The sequence below is a fragment of the Emydura macquarii genome, unplaced genomic scaffold (assembly GCF_026122565.2).
Source record: "Emydura macquarii macquarii isolate MOO-44397 ecotype Brisbane River unplaced genomic scaffold, CSIRO-AGI_Emac_v2 contig_2768, whole genome shotgun sequence".
Lineage (NCBI taxonomy): Eukaryota > Metazoa > Chordata > Testudines > Chelidae > Emydura > Emydura macquarii.
Genome location: NW_027132905.1, coordinates 31,529,596 through 31,542,977, shown reverse-complemented (window position 1 = coordinate 31,542,977; position 13,382 = coordinate 31,529,596). Strand labels below are relative to the sequence as shown.

General features: G+C 45.2%; 3 protein-coding genes across 5 annotated transcripts in view; all 3 read right to left on the bottom strand.

Annotated features, from left to right (window-relative positions):
• The window catches only part of LOC137165623 (protocadherin gamma-C5-like), a 336,971-nt gene that overhangs the window by 163,645 nt on the left and 159,944 nt on the right, over positions 1-13,382 (bottom strand). The gene's annotated exons all lie outside the window — the stretch shown is intronic.
• LOC137165868 (protocadherin gamma-B5-like) lies at positions 722-3,184 on the bottom strand. Its single transcript, XM_067567378.1, has one exon. The coding sequence runs from the start codon at positions 3,182-3,184 to the stop codon at positions 722-724; it is 2,463 nt and encodes an 820-aa protein (XP_067423479.1).
• On the bottom strand, positions 4,451-13,357 carry LOC137165867 (uncharacterized). The gene is made up of 2 exons (XM_067567377.1): positions 10,897-13,357; positions 4,451-6,930 (listed from the first exon to the last, which is right to left on the bottom strand). Exons 1-2 carry the CDS (start codon positions 13,352-13,354, stop codon positions 4,451-4,453), a joined length of 4,938 nt encoding a protein of 1,645 aa, XP_067423478.1. The 5' UTR covers positions 13,355-13,357.

Here is a 13,382-nt window from a genome sequence, read left to right as displayed (position 1 = left end):
TATTTGACTTAGCTATGTCCTAATCAATTACTTTAAACTAACATTGCAAATTAATAGATCATGCTGCTTACATACTTCAGAAGTCACAGTGAATTAGGTGGCTGATGACAATCGATTAAATTTGGCATCTCATTCTGTTACATGCTTTGTATTGAAATGATGTTGATGTTGGACGTTAATTTATTATTAAATGGAATGGGAAAATGACACATTGAATAATTATTTGAGTAGTATCTTCCTAAATGTCCGAAATATTTCATTAGAAAATTATATCAGGAAGATGGGAATGCATTTACAGCATGTCATAAATTCCAGGCAGGTAAATTACTGCTGGGAAACAGCTATTGACGCACAATCACACCGCAGTCAAAATCAAAACCCTGCCAAAACACTATAAACACAAGTCTTCCCCTTGGAAAGATGATGAGAAAGAGGTGACAGGTACTTAATGCACTATTGGAAGGCAGTCTGATACTATGCAGAAAATTTCAATATAAGAACCTGAATAGAATAGAATAGAATAGAATAGAAAACTTTTGATCCTACAAATCTGACACTAAACAACAGGCGCCTTTTGGTACCAAAACCGGGAACACCCGATAACAGCAATAACACACAACAAGAGGAATCATTCTGAAAAGATCACAATATAAATTACTCTACATTTAATTAGTATCACCTAATATCTAATTAACTCATTTAAAAAATCAAAGTGTAGACATCACTTCGAATAAGTCAGTGAAAAAAACCTCACCTGTAGAAGCGTTCCGGTGTCAGATTTTGAGACCTCTAACCCAGAATTACTGATTAAAAGTAACATCGCAGAGTTGTCATTACACGAGATATTCTCTGCTGTATTACTGTGCCCATTCGTTTTCAGAGAGTTTAATTCATTTTCCCCAGCGTCTATAGCACAGCACCGGTTGTAAGGATATGGTAAAGTACCATCATTGTAGTTTGGTAGGAATCGGGGATCTGCCATGGAATACGGCTCAGAACTGATGTATTGGAGAACAGAGGAATTCTTTGATTTCCGGAATTTCATGATTGAAACCAGTAAAACTGTTACTAGGAAAATAAAAGAGATCAGAGCTAAAGCCACCACCAAGTAAAACTGTAAATCAGACTGAGATGCTGAGTCACCCGATTGGTCGCTCATTTCCGGAAGAGCCTCTTGGTAGTTCTCGGCAAACACCAAGTGGAGAGTCACTGTGGCGGAGAGAGGCGGCTGCCCGTTATCCTTCACCAGGGTGACCAGCCGGTGCTTCACAGCATCTCTGTCCAAAAAGGCGCGGGCTGTCCTGAGCTCCCCGCTGTGCAGGCCCATGCTGAAGAGCGCCGGTTCCGTGGCCTGGAGCAGGTGGTAGGAGAGCCAGGCGTTGTGTCCAGAGTCAGCATCCACCGCCACCACCTTGGTCACCAGATAACCTGCCTCGGCCGAGCGAGGGACCATCTCGAATGAGGCGGAGCCATCGGCTCCGAGGGAAGGGTACAGGATGCGAGGGGCGTTATCATTCTGATCCAGAATAAACACCCGGACGGTCACATTACTGCTGAGAGGCGGGGACCCGCCGTCTTGGGCCTTCACTTGCATTTCAAACTCCCGAAATTGCTCGTAGTCGAAGGAGCGCTGCGCATAGATAGCTCCAGTCTGGGAGTTAATGGAGATGTAGGAGGAGAGAGGCACCTCCTCGATGTTGCTGCTCACGATGGAGTAAGTGACTCGGGCGTTCTGGTCCAGATCCCGGTCTGAGGCTTTTACACTGAAAACAGAGGCCCCCGAGGGATTGTTCTCTGGCACATAAGCGGTATAGGAAGGTTTCTCAAAGACAGGGGCATTGTCATTGATATCCGAGATTTGCAACAGGATGGTTTTCTGTGTGGAGAATGGGGGAGTGCCTTTATCTGTGACTGTGACTGTGATATTGTACTCCGGGGTCATTTCTCTGTCTAGAGAATTGTCTGTTAGGAGCTTGTAGTAGTTATTAGAAGAAGATATTATTTTAAAAGGCAAGTATTGTTGTATATGACATCTGACTTCTCCATTTTGTGCGGCATCTGGGTCACGAGCTTTGATCAGAGCTATCACTGTTCCTGGCGGTGAGTCTTCGAGAATAGGACTGGATACTGATAAAATTGTCACTTCCGGAGCATTGTCATTTTCGTCAAGAATTTCTATATGAACTTTGCAGTGACCACTCAGACCGCCCCCATCCCTGACTTCCAGTTCCATGGTGTATTTATTTTTCTCTTCAAAATCCAGAATCTTTGTATTTATAATTTCTCCCGTTTCAGGGTTTAAATGGAATAATTTGCGGGTATTTTCCGGCATACTCTCGAAAAAGTATTTGACACGGCCATTTAAACCTTCATCTTTGTCACTGGCTGTTACTTGCAGCACTAAGGAGCCTTTGGGCAAATTTTCCCTCAGGCTGACTTCGTAAATCTGTTCTGTGAACACGGGGGGATTGTCATTGGCGTCAGTAATTTTAATTCTAACCCGAGCTGTCCCAGATCTGACTGGATCTCCCCCATCCACAGCCGTCAGGATCAACTCATGGAAACTTTCCTGCTCCCGATCCAAATATTTTTCTAAGACTAATTCTGCTTGCTTTTTGCCATCCGGGTTCTCCTTTACTGCCAGAGTAAAAGACGGATTTTTACTGAGCTGGTATTTCTGCAGTGAATTGATCCCCAAATCCGGATCCTGCGCAGATTCTAGTCGAAATCGTGCACCCGGCAGTGTTGCTTCGCTGATTTCTAGATCAATGTCACTCTTCATGAACCGCGGGGCGTTGTCATTAATGTCCTGGATTGCTACATTCACGAGGTAAATATTTAAAGGATTTTTAACCATCGTTTCGAATATCAGGACACAGAGGAGTTTCTCCCCGCATATCTCCTCCCGGTCTATTCTGTCATTCACATAGAGGTTGCCATTGTCCCCATTCACAGTGAAGTATTGCTTTTCCGAACTAATGCGGAGCTTTCGCTGTGGCAGTTCTCTGGCATCCAACCCCAAATCCTTGGCGAGGTTCCCCACAAGGGAACCTTTGGTCATTTCCTCCGGAATTGAATAACGAATCTGCTCCGAGAGCGCCCGGCAGGACAAAGAGAATAAGAAAGGAAACAACAGTACCTGCCGATTGACTGCCCAGCCCATCTGTGTAAATCCGGTTTCCATCCCAATCGCTTGCACTTATGCTCTTTTTCTTTCCTTGTTTATTCCGTTCAGATCCCTTTTTTGCGTATATTGTAAATATCCTCAGCGATGAAAATAAAATAAAGTCTATTTATCGGTCTAATCGTATATCAGAGTCCCGACGGAGGGTTTCTCTGAGCAGCGAGGCTCTGTACGCTACTCCGGGTTCTTTTGTCTCTGATCTGCACTGATCGAGCAATCACGCTGTAGCCGGCTCCAATGGATCTCCGGCTGCAGCTCCGCACTGCATTGGCCAACAGCGGCACCCTGAGTCTCTGCCCGAGAACTGCAGCTGGAATGATATGATAACGCGTGGACTCACAGGGAGTGTAACGGAAATTCGTTTGGATCGATATTTCCACTGTTCTGTCTTTAGGTAGAAGAATAAATAATGAACACAGAAAGAATGTACAACACCTGAATGGTATGGGTTCCCAATGTGTCTGTTTTCTGTGTCGTTTGTATGTTGTGGCTTGATTAAAATGGCGCGATTAAATAAAAGAGCAATATTACATTTTTATTATTACAAAGTGTCCCTGTCCAGAATCAGGGCCCTAGCAAAACAAAATTGTTTCTCTTCAGACCTTCCTTCAAAAATAAAATATCTTTTCAGTCCCCTTTTCATGTAAGGGGCCTAATTCTGATCTCGTGGGTTTTCTTGGGATTTATATGAAGTAAATGAGATCAAAGCATGGTCTGAAAATGTTACTTTCCTGTAAAGAGAGCGCAGGTTTGTCAAGACCTAAGAACACCCATCAGAAACTAAATAAGTAAACTTAACATATGCGTAACTGAAGAGATTGAATCATCATTCCAAAACGTGTTTCGGGGTTGGTATCCCCTCTGTAGACTGCTCGCTCCTTCCTCCCTCTTCCCTTCCTGCCTGCCTGCCTGCCAATAAACAATTGCAATTCCCTTTAGAAGAGACTTTATATGTTAGGATTCACTTCTATTTGTCTTTGAATTGTAATAACGCCGGAAGGGACCATTTAAGATTGAGATTTAATTGTGTATAAATTAAAAGGTACAGATCACTCTTGCCCCGAAGATTTGTTGTCACTTGAACCTTAAGTCACTAATTAAGGCTCACAAAAAAAGCTATGGGAGAAGTAAGGGAGGTAGAGGCTCGTAAGGAAAATGGGTTCACTCTAACACAGGTGAGGAGCAGCACAGATTGATAATGCGTTATGGATCCAAATAACATGATGGGTTTAACAATAATAATTAAATAACTAATATTTTCTGCTCCTAACACAGCAACTTGGTTAAAAAGAAAAATAAGAAAATAAGTAAACTCACCTGAACAAATGTCTGGTCGTCTTCACTACTCTTTAACTCTGCCGATACTGATACGGGATCCTTAATCTCACAAGTCTGCTGATTGGTCAGAGTATTTGAACTATTTAACCTGGGAAAACTGAGCCGGCTCTTTCTAGAGTCCGTTGTTAGAGAAACCTCATGTGAGTAAGAGTGAAGAAAAGCCCTGACTCCATCGATCCCCACAAACTGGGACACGGGAACTCCACTGAAAGTCACACTCGAGGAGTCAAACAGCTCCGACTTTCTCCACTGGCGGAGCCGCAGGGCCAGTAACACTATGATAAAGGTAAAGAACAAGCAGGAAACGAAAGCCACAGCGATCACCAAATACAAGGTGAGGCTGGACTGGGGGTCTGCAGGATCTGAAAGGCTGCTTAAATCGGAGAGGATTTCGGGGATGCTGTCAGCCACCACCACCGTGACAGTGACGGTGGCAGTGAGAGGGGGCTGCCCGTTGTCCTTCACTAAAACCACCAGACTTTGTTTGAGGGCATCTTTGTCTAGAAAGTAGCGCGCTGTCCTGATCTCGCCGCTGTGGAGTCCTACAGCGAAGAGCCCCGGCTCTGTAGCCTTCAGCAGCTGGTAGGAGAGCCAGGCGTTCTGCCCGGAGTCAGCGTCCACAGCCACCACCTTAGTGACCAGGTAGCCCGGCTCGGAGGAGCGAGGGGCCAACTCCACCCCCGTGGAGCCATCGCTGGGGAAGGAGGGGTGTAAGATCTGCGGGGTGTTGTCATTCTGGTCCAGTAGAAAGAGAGTGACGGAGACATTACTGCTGAGAGGTGGGGAACCTCCATCCTGAGCCCGCACCTGGAACCGAATCTCCCGGAACTGTTCGTAATCGAAGGAGCGCAGAGCGTAGATAGCCCCGGTCTCCGAGTTCATGGAGATGTAGGAGGAGAGCGGAGCTTCCTGGATCTGACCTTCAATGACAGAGTAAGTGACTCTGGCGTTTTCCCCCCAGTCGGGATCATTCGCCCTCAGGGAACAAACGGAAGCTCCTCTGGGATTGTTCTCTCTGATGTATAAAGTGTAGGATGTCTGGTTGAAGATAGGAGCGTTGTCGTTTATGTCTGAAAGCTGCAGTAAGATAGATGTAGCGGAAGATAAAGGAGGAGTCCCTCGATCTTTGGCTGTGATAGTTACATTGTAATCCGGGAACCGCTCCCTGTCCAACGCTCTGTCGGTCACCAAAGTGTAATAATTGTCAAATGATTTCTGTAACCTGAATGGCACGTTGGGTGGAATAGAACATATAACCTCACCATTCTCTCCAGAATCCATATCTTGTACATTTATAAAGGCGATCACCGTTCCTGGCGGGCTGTCTTCACTCGGTGAATTGGTGAGTGAGGTGACTGTAATTTGAGGCTCATGATCATTGACATCAATGACAGTAACCAGGACTTTGGACCTGGCGGAGAGGTCTCCAATATCCTTTGCTTGCACTTCCATTTCATACAATGCAGCTTCCTCATAGTCTAAATTTCCCACAATTGATATTTCTCCCGTTTTAGAATCCACTTGGAATATCTGAGACACTTTGTCTTTCAGTTTCCGAAGTGAATATGTGACCTCCGCATTGATCTCTTCGTCCGGATCTGTGGCGTTTACTGTCAGGAGGAGTGACCCAACGGGCACGTTTTCCAAAACACTCACTTTATAGACTGGCTGATTGAAAACTGGTGCATTGTCATTTGCGTCGAGGACAATAATGTGGATTTGCGCAGTGCCAGACCTGACTGGATCTCCCCCGTCAGTGGCTGTGAGGATTAGATCGTGAAAAGCTTGTTCTTCCCGGTCTAGAGACTTTCCCAGCACCAGTTCGGCGTGTCTGTCCCCATCAGCTCCCGTTTGCACATCCAGAGAGAAGTGTTTGTTACTGCTGAGATGATAGCCCTGCAGAGAATTGGTTCCCACATCTGGGTCCTGCGCCTCCGCAAGCGAATATCGGGTTCCCACAGCGGCTAACTCACCGATTCTAAATTCTAATGTATCTTCCCGGAAACTCGGCGCATTGTCATTAATATCTGTTATTTCAACTTCAACTGCGAAAAGTTTAGCTTTTTCCTTAACAAGAACTTCAAAATGTAACAGACACTTCTCCATCTGGCCGCAGATCTGCTCTCTGTCTATTCTCTCCGTGGGGTATAAATAACCGGTTTTAAAATTCAAAGCAAAATATTGACTCCTACCTCTGGAAACAATGCGGACTCCGCGGTCTGAAAACTCCTTTGTATCGAGCCCCAGATCCTTGGCGATATTCCCCGCGAAAGAGCCTTTCTGCGTTTCCTCCGGAATGGAATAGCGAATGTGCCCAGAAACTGCCTCCCAAACGGTGAAAAACATAAAGCAGAACAGGACTCTCCCGTTGCTGTTCCCGAGCCTTTTTATATCCGCCATATCTAGCGCTGAAAATAAATGTCTCAGAGTCCTTGTGTCGGAGCAGTATATAAAATAATAGTAAGTAATAAAAATATATCCCGCTGTTCAATTGTTAGTTCGTGAATCAAGATCGCTTAATGCAGCGATGCTGTACCGTGAATCCTGGCTTTCACAAAGAGTAACTGGTCTGGTCTGTTTGTTCTGCGGGCTGGGCTGGCTGGATCAGACAGCGGCGCGTTTGTCTCCCTGATTGGTGAACAGCGACGCTCAGAGTCTCAACCAGTAACTGCACCAGTTTAGAGAAATCATTTTTAAACGCATTTTTTCAACATGCGTGTCAGTTAATTTCTCCAGCATCTTCAGTATCCTAATCTATATTGTATATTAATGAAATTAATCTAGATTCAAAACGCATATTATTTGATGATTGATATACTGTAAAACTGAACTCTTCCCTAAGATTCATTAGTTACATAATACATCTGTGGCAAATGGAATATAACTTATCCGCCCAATTTCCTCATTCTGAAGTGACGCACAAACTTATTTTTTGCATAATAAATTAAAATAACCCTGCATTTCTATCACATTGTAAAACAAGAAGACTAATTTCAGTTTACACTTTCGTGTCTAAAGACACAGTCCAATGCACTTTCCCCTCCAATGAACAGTTTGTTCGCCTTTCTATTTGGAATATAGCATCTATTTATTTGTTTACTTATACATAAATTTAGGCATTCTTCATAAGGCAAAAGTGCCTGTCCAATGCCTTAGAGACTTTTGCACAATCTAATATCTGTGAACTTCACCAAATCTGGTAGCCTACAATAATTACAAGACTAAAACTCTTACAGCCCGAAAACTAAAATATAAACTATCCCACACACCAGCACAAATTACCGTTAGTCTCCCCTGGCCCCGAGAGACCATGAAAACAGATTGGCTTTGCAGCATGCCCAAAGGTCAACAGAGTTCGGCTAATTTGGCCCAGGTGGACTGGCAATCATTTCCAAAGCAGAGGGCAGAGAAAGCCCTGCTAGCAGATAGAGCTCCAGTGCTGATGCTGCAGTGGAATGCACTTATGGCAGAATGTAAGACTGGGAGAGATGATCCCTCAATAGACAGGTCCCAACCCATTCAGAAATGTATAGCTGAAAAAGAGTATGTTGAACACCTATTGGAAACAAATATACAGCCATTGTTGATCATGGAACTGATTCTCCCTTCAAAGGAGAAATAGAATATTTATTTTAAGGAATAATCCAATAATATCTCATAGATGTTGTTCACGTGTTTCATCGTTATGTAAATTAGGATATTTTTAATGTTACTCCTTTGGAGTAACCCAGTATATGCCCCTGATTGCTTTGTTTACAATTTGCCAAGCTGAATGGCGAGTTCATTCCCAGAGACTGATGAACAGAAGGGAAATAGAAAGCTAGACAGGAGATGTGACTATCAAATCAGATTTCGAACAGTCTTTTTAGTTAACGATTCCTATCTCGACTTTAACTTTTTATATTTCTTTTTGGAAGCATTTCTGTTGATGTAATGAGTTTCCATACATGTGCTAGCTTAGTCTATGAATTTATAAAATTACAATATTGTAATGGTTTTGTCATTCTTAAAATAGATTGACAATCAAAAAGACAAAGATCATGAATTAAAAAGGTAATGCTTTAGTATCTGGTTGTCTACACAGCCATAAACATAGACAAAGAAAACTGCTGACCCAGCTTATTTTATCCGTGTAATATATCTCAGAAACTTCCTACCGTCTCACCTTCATAACATTTAAATAATGTCAAGGCCCAGAACAAAAAACAACTTATATTTTCATAAATAAATAAAAGCCAATATAAAAAATTGGTTGTTCCAAGGAACACTATTGTTAATTCATTAGGTTTAACCTTAAATAAAGAAAGAAAATGCAGAAAGAATAGCAAATATGGTAGGCGTCCAGCTTGGCTTAACAAAGATGTCCTTGGCGAACTTAAACACAAAAAAGAAGCTTACAAGAAGTGGAAGCTTGGTCAGATGACTAGGGAGGATTATATAAACACTGCTCGAACGTGCAGGAATGAAATCAGGAAAGCCAAAGCACAATTGGAGTTGCAGCTAGCAAGGGACGTGAAGGGGAACAAGAAGGGTTTCTACGGGCATGTTGCCAACAAGAGGAAGATTAGAGAAAGTGTGGGCCCCTTAGAGAATGAGGGAGGCGACCTAGTGACGGAGGATGTGGAGAAAGCTGAGGTACTCAATGCCTTTTTTGCCTCTGTCTTCACAGACAAGATCAGCTCCCAGACTGCTGCACTGGGTGGCACAGAATGGGAAGGAGGCGAACATCCCGCAGTGCTGAAGGAATGGGTCCAAGACTATTTAGAAGGATTGGACATACACAAGTCCATGGGGCCAGATGCAATGCACCCGAGGGTGCTGAGGGAGTTGGCTGAGGTGATTTCAGAGCCATTGGCTATTATCTTTGAAAGCTCGTGGCAACAGGGGGCAGTCCCTGAGGACTGGAAAAAAGCAAATATAGTGCCCATCTTCAAAAAAGGGAGGAAAGAGGACCCGGGGAACTACAGACTGGTCAGCCTCACCTCAATCCCTGGAAAAATCATGGAGCAGGTCCTTAAGGAATCCATTTTAAGGCACTTGGAGGAGAGGAAGGTGATCAGGAACAGTCAACACGGATTCACTAAGGGAAAGTCATGCCTGACCAACCTGATTGCTTTCTATGATGGGGTGACTGGCTCTGTGGATGTAGGGAAGGCGGTGGATGTGATATACCTTGACTTTAGCAAAGCTTTTGATACTGTCTCACACAGTATTCTTATCAGCAAGTTAAAGAAGTATGGGTTGGATGAATGGACTATAAAATGGACAGAGAACTGGCTAGAGCATAGGGCTCAACGAGTAGTGATCAATGGCTCCATGTCTAGCCGGCAACCGGTCACAAGCGGAGTTCCCCAGGGGTCGGTCCTGGGGCCGATTTTGTTCAACATGTTTATTAATGATCAGGAGGATGGGGTAGATTGTACCCTCAGCAAGTTTGCGGACGACACTAAGCTGGGGGGAGTGGTAGATACCCTGGAGGGTAGGGATAGGATACAGAGTGACCTAAACAAACTGGAGGATTGGGCCAAAAGAAATCTCATGAGGTTCAACACAGAAAAGTGCAGAGTCCTCCACTTAGGAAGGAAGAATCCCATGCAAAGCTATAGACTGGGGACCGACGAGCTGGGCAGCAGCTCTGCAGAAAAGGACCTGGGGGTAACAGTGGATAAAAAGCTGGATATGAGTCAGCAGTGTGCCCTGGTTGTCAAGAAGGCTAATGGCATATTGGGCTGCATTAGGAGGGGCATTGCCAGCAGGTCACGGGAAGTGATTATTCCCCTCTATTCGGCATTGGTGAGGCCGCATTTAGAATATTGTGTCCAGTTTTGGGCCCCCCACTACAAAAAGGATGTGGACAAGTTAGAGAGAGTGCAGTGGAGGGCAACCAAAATGATTAGGGGGCTGGAGCACAGGGTTTATGAGGAGAGGCTGAGGGAACTGGGCTTGTTTAGTCTGCAAAAGAGAAGAGTGAGGGGGGATTTGATAGCGGCCTTTAACTACCTGAAAGGGGGTTCCAGGAAGGATTGGGCTAGGCTGTTCTCGGTGGTGGCAGATGACAGAACAAGGAGCAACGGTCTCAAGTTGCAGGGCGGGAGGTCTAGGTTGGACATTAGGAAAAAGTTTTTCACTGGGAGGGTGGTGAAGCACTGGAATGGGTTACCTAGGGAGGTGGTGGAATCTCCATCCTTAGAGGTTTTTAAGCTGAGGCTTGACAAAGCCCTGGTTGGGATGATATAGCTGAGGTTAGTCCTGCTTTGAGCAGGGGGTTGTACTAGATGACCTCCTGAGGTCCCTTCCAACTCTAATATTCTATGATTCTATGATTCTATAATCTCTTGATTTGCCACTGCTAAGATATATAAAAACACAAGCACATGCAAGCACACGAATACGGAAGCTCACCTTCCCAATGCTGTCAGGTTGAGACTTTTGGCCTACAGAAGCAGAGGTACTGTTGCTCATTAGAAACATCTCAGAGTTGTCATTGGAAAGGATAATTTCTCCTCCATCGTTCTGGCCATTTGGTTTTAGAATATTAGAGTTATTCCTCCCGGGGTCTACGGCTAAACACAGATTATAGCTATATGGTAACGTCCCATCGCAGTAGTTGGGCGGGAATCCGGGACCCGATTTGGAATAATCAGAACCGAAACATCGCAAAACGTGGGGATTCCTTGCTCTATAAAATTTCATCCCAATGGCCAGTGTAATTGTCAGGAGGAACAAAAATGAGATCAAGGCTAAAGCCAACACCAAGTAAAACTGTAAATCAGACGGAGATGCTGAGTCACCCGATTGGTCGCTCATTTCCGGTAGAGCCTCTTGGAAGTTCTCGGCAAACACCAAGTGGAGAGTCACTGTGGCGGAGAGAGGCGGCTGCCCGTTATCCTTCACCAGGGTGACCAGCCGGTGCTTCACAGCATCTCTGTCCAAAAAGGCGCGGGCTGTCCTGAGCTCCCCGCTGTGCAGCCCCATGCTGAAGAGCGCCGGTTCCGTGGCCTGGAGCAGGTGGTAGGAGAGCCAGGCGTTGTGTCCAGAGTCAGAATCCACCGCCACCACCTTAGTCACCAGATAACCTGCCTCGGCCGAGCGAGGGACCATCTCGAACGAGGCGGAGCCATCGGCTCCGAGGGAAGGGTACAGGATGCGAGGGGCGTTATCATTCCGATCCAGAATAAACACCCGGACGGTCACATTGCTGCTGAGAGGCGGGGACCCGCCGTCTTGGGCCTTCACTTGCATTTCAAACTCCCGGAATTGCTCGTAGTCGAAGGAGCGCTGCGCATAGATAGCTCCAGTCTGGGAGTTAATGGAGATGTAGGAGGAGAGAGGCACCTCCTCGATGTTGCTGCTCACGATGGAGTAAGTGACTCGGGCGTTCTGGTCCAGATCCCGGTCTGAGGCTTTTACACTGAAAACAGAGGCCCCCGAGGGATTGTTCTCTGGCACATAGGCGGTGTAGGAAGGTTTCTCAAAGACAGGGGCATTGTCATTGATATCCGAGATTTGCAACAGGATGGTTTTCTGTGTGGAGAGGGGGGGAGTGCCATTATCTGCAGCGATTACTGTAATATAATACTCTGGGATCTTTTCTCTGTCCAAGGTGCTTTCTGTGATTATTCTGTAGTAATTGCGAGAGGACGACACTATTTTAAAAGGCAAGTTGTGTTGAAGGTGACACGTGACTTTTCCATTTGCTCCTTCATCTCGGTCACGGGCTCTTATAAGAGCTATCACTGTCCCCGGCACTGAGTCTTCGGGAACAGGACTGGATACGGATGTCAGGGTCACTTCGGGGGCATTGTCATTCTCGTCAAGTATTTCTATTTGAACTTTGCAGTGACCAATCAAGTCACCCCCATCCCTAGCTTCAATTCCCAGCGTGTATTTATTCGTCTCTTCAAAATCCAGAATCTCTGTATTTGTTATTTCTCCATTTTGGCGATCTAGTCTGAATAACTGCAGGACATTTTTTGGTGTATTAGTGAAGAAATAATTGATTGCGCCATACAATCCTTCATCCTTATCCAAGGCTTTCACCCTTAACAGTACTGAGCCTTTGGCTAGATTTTCACTTACTCTGACTTTGTAGATCTCTTCAGTGAATACTGGGGGATTGTCATTGGCATCAGTGATTTTAATGTTAATCTGAGCAGTCCCGGTTCTGACTGGGTCTCCCCCATCCACAGCCGTCAAGGTCAAGTGATGAGAACTTTGATGCTCCCGATCCAAAGGTCTGTCTAAAACTAACTCTGTGTATTTATTGCCATCTGCATTCTCTTTCACTGCCAGGATAAAATACTGATTTGGGCTGAGCCGGTAATTCTGTAATGAATTCAATCCAACATCTGGATCGTGTGCAGATTCAAGTGGAAAGCGCGCCCCCGTCAGTGTTAATTCATTGATTTCTAAAACAACGTTATTTTTGTCGAAACTCGGGGCGTTATCATTAATATCCTGAATTGCTACATCCATGTTGTAAATGTTTAAAGGGTTTTCAACCACCGTTTCGAATGATAAGACACAGAGGGGTGCCTCCCCGCATATTTCCTCCCGGTCTACCCTGTCGTTCACATACAGGTCGCCATTTTCCCCATTCACACTGAAGTATTCCTTTTCCGAACTAATACGGAGCTTTCGCTCCTGCAAGTCTCTGACATTTATCCCCAAATCCTTGGCGAGGTTCCCCACAAGGGAACCTTTGGCCATTTCCTCCGGAATCGAATAACGAATGCTCTCTGAGACCGCCCGGCAGAACAAAGAGAGTAAGAAGGGAAGCAACAGTACTTGCCGTCTGACTGCTTGGCCGCTCGGTCTCTGCCTGTTTTCCATCCCATTCACGCTTGCTTTTATTTTCTTA

Excerpts from the sequence above, each read along its gene's own strand:
- LOC137165867 (XM_067567377.1), bottom strand. The coding sequence starts at position 13,354 with ATGGAAAACAGGCAGAGACCGAGCGGCCAAGCAGTCAGACGGCAAGTA. Across the intron at positions 6,931-10,896 it reads CCGTATTCGTGTGCTTGCAT|CGCTAGATATGGCGGATATA; the intron begins GTGCTTGTGTTT and ends ATTTATTTTCAG.
- LOC137165868 (XM_067567378.1), bottom strand. The coding sequence starts at position 3,184 with ATGGAAACCGGATTTACACAGATGGGCTGGGCAGTCAATCGGCAGGTA.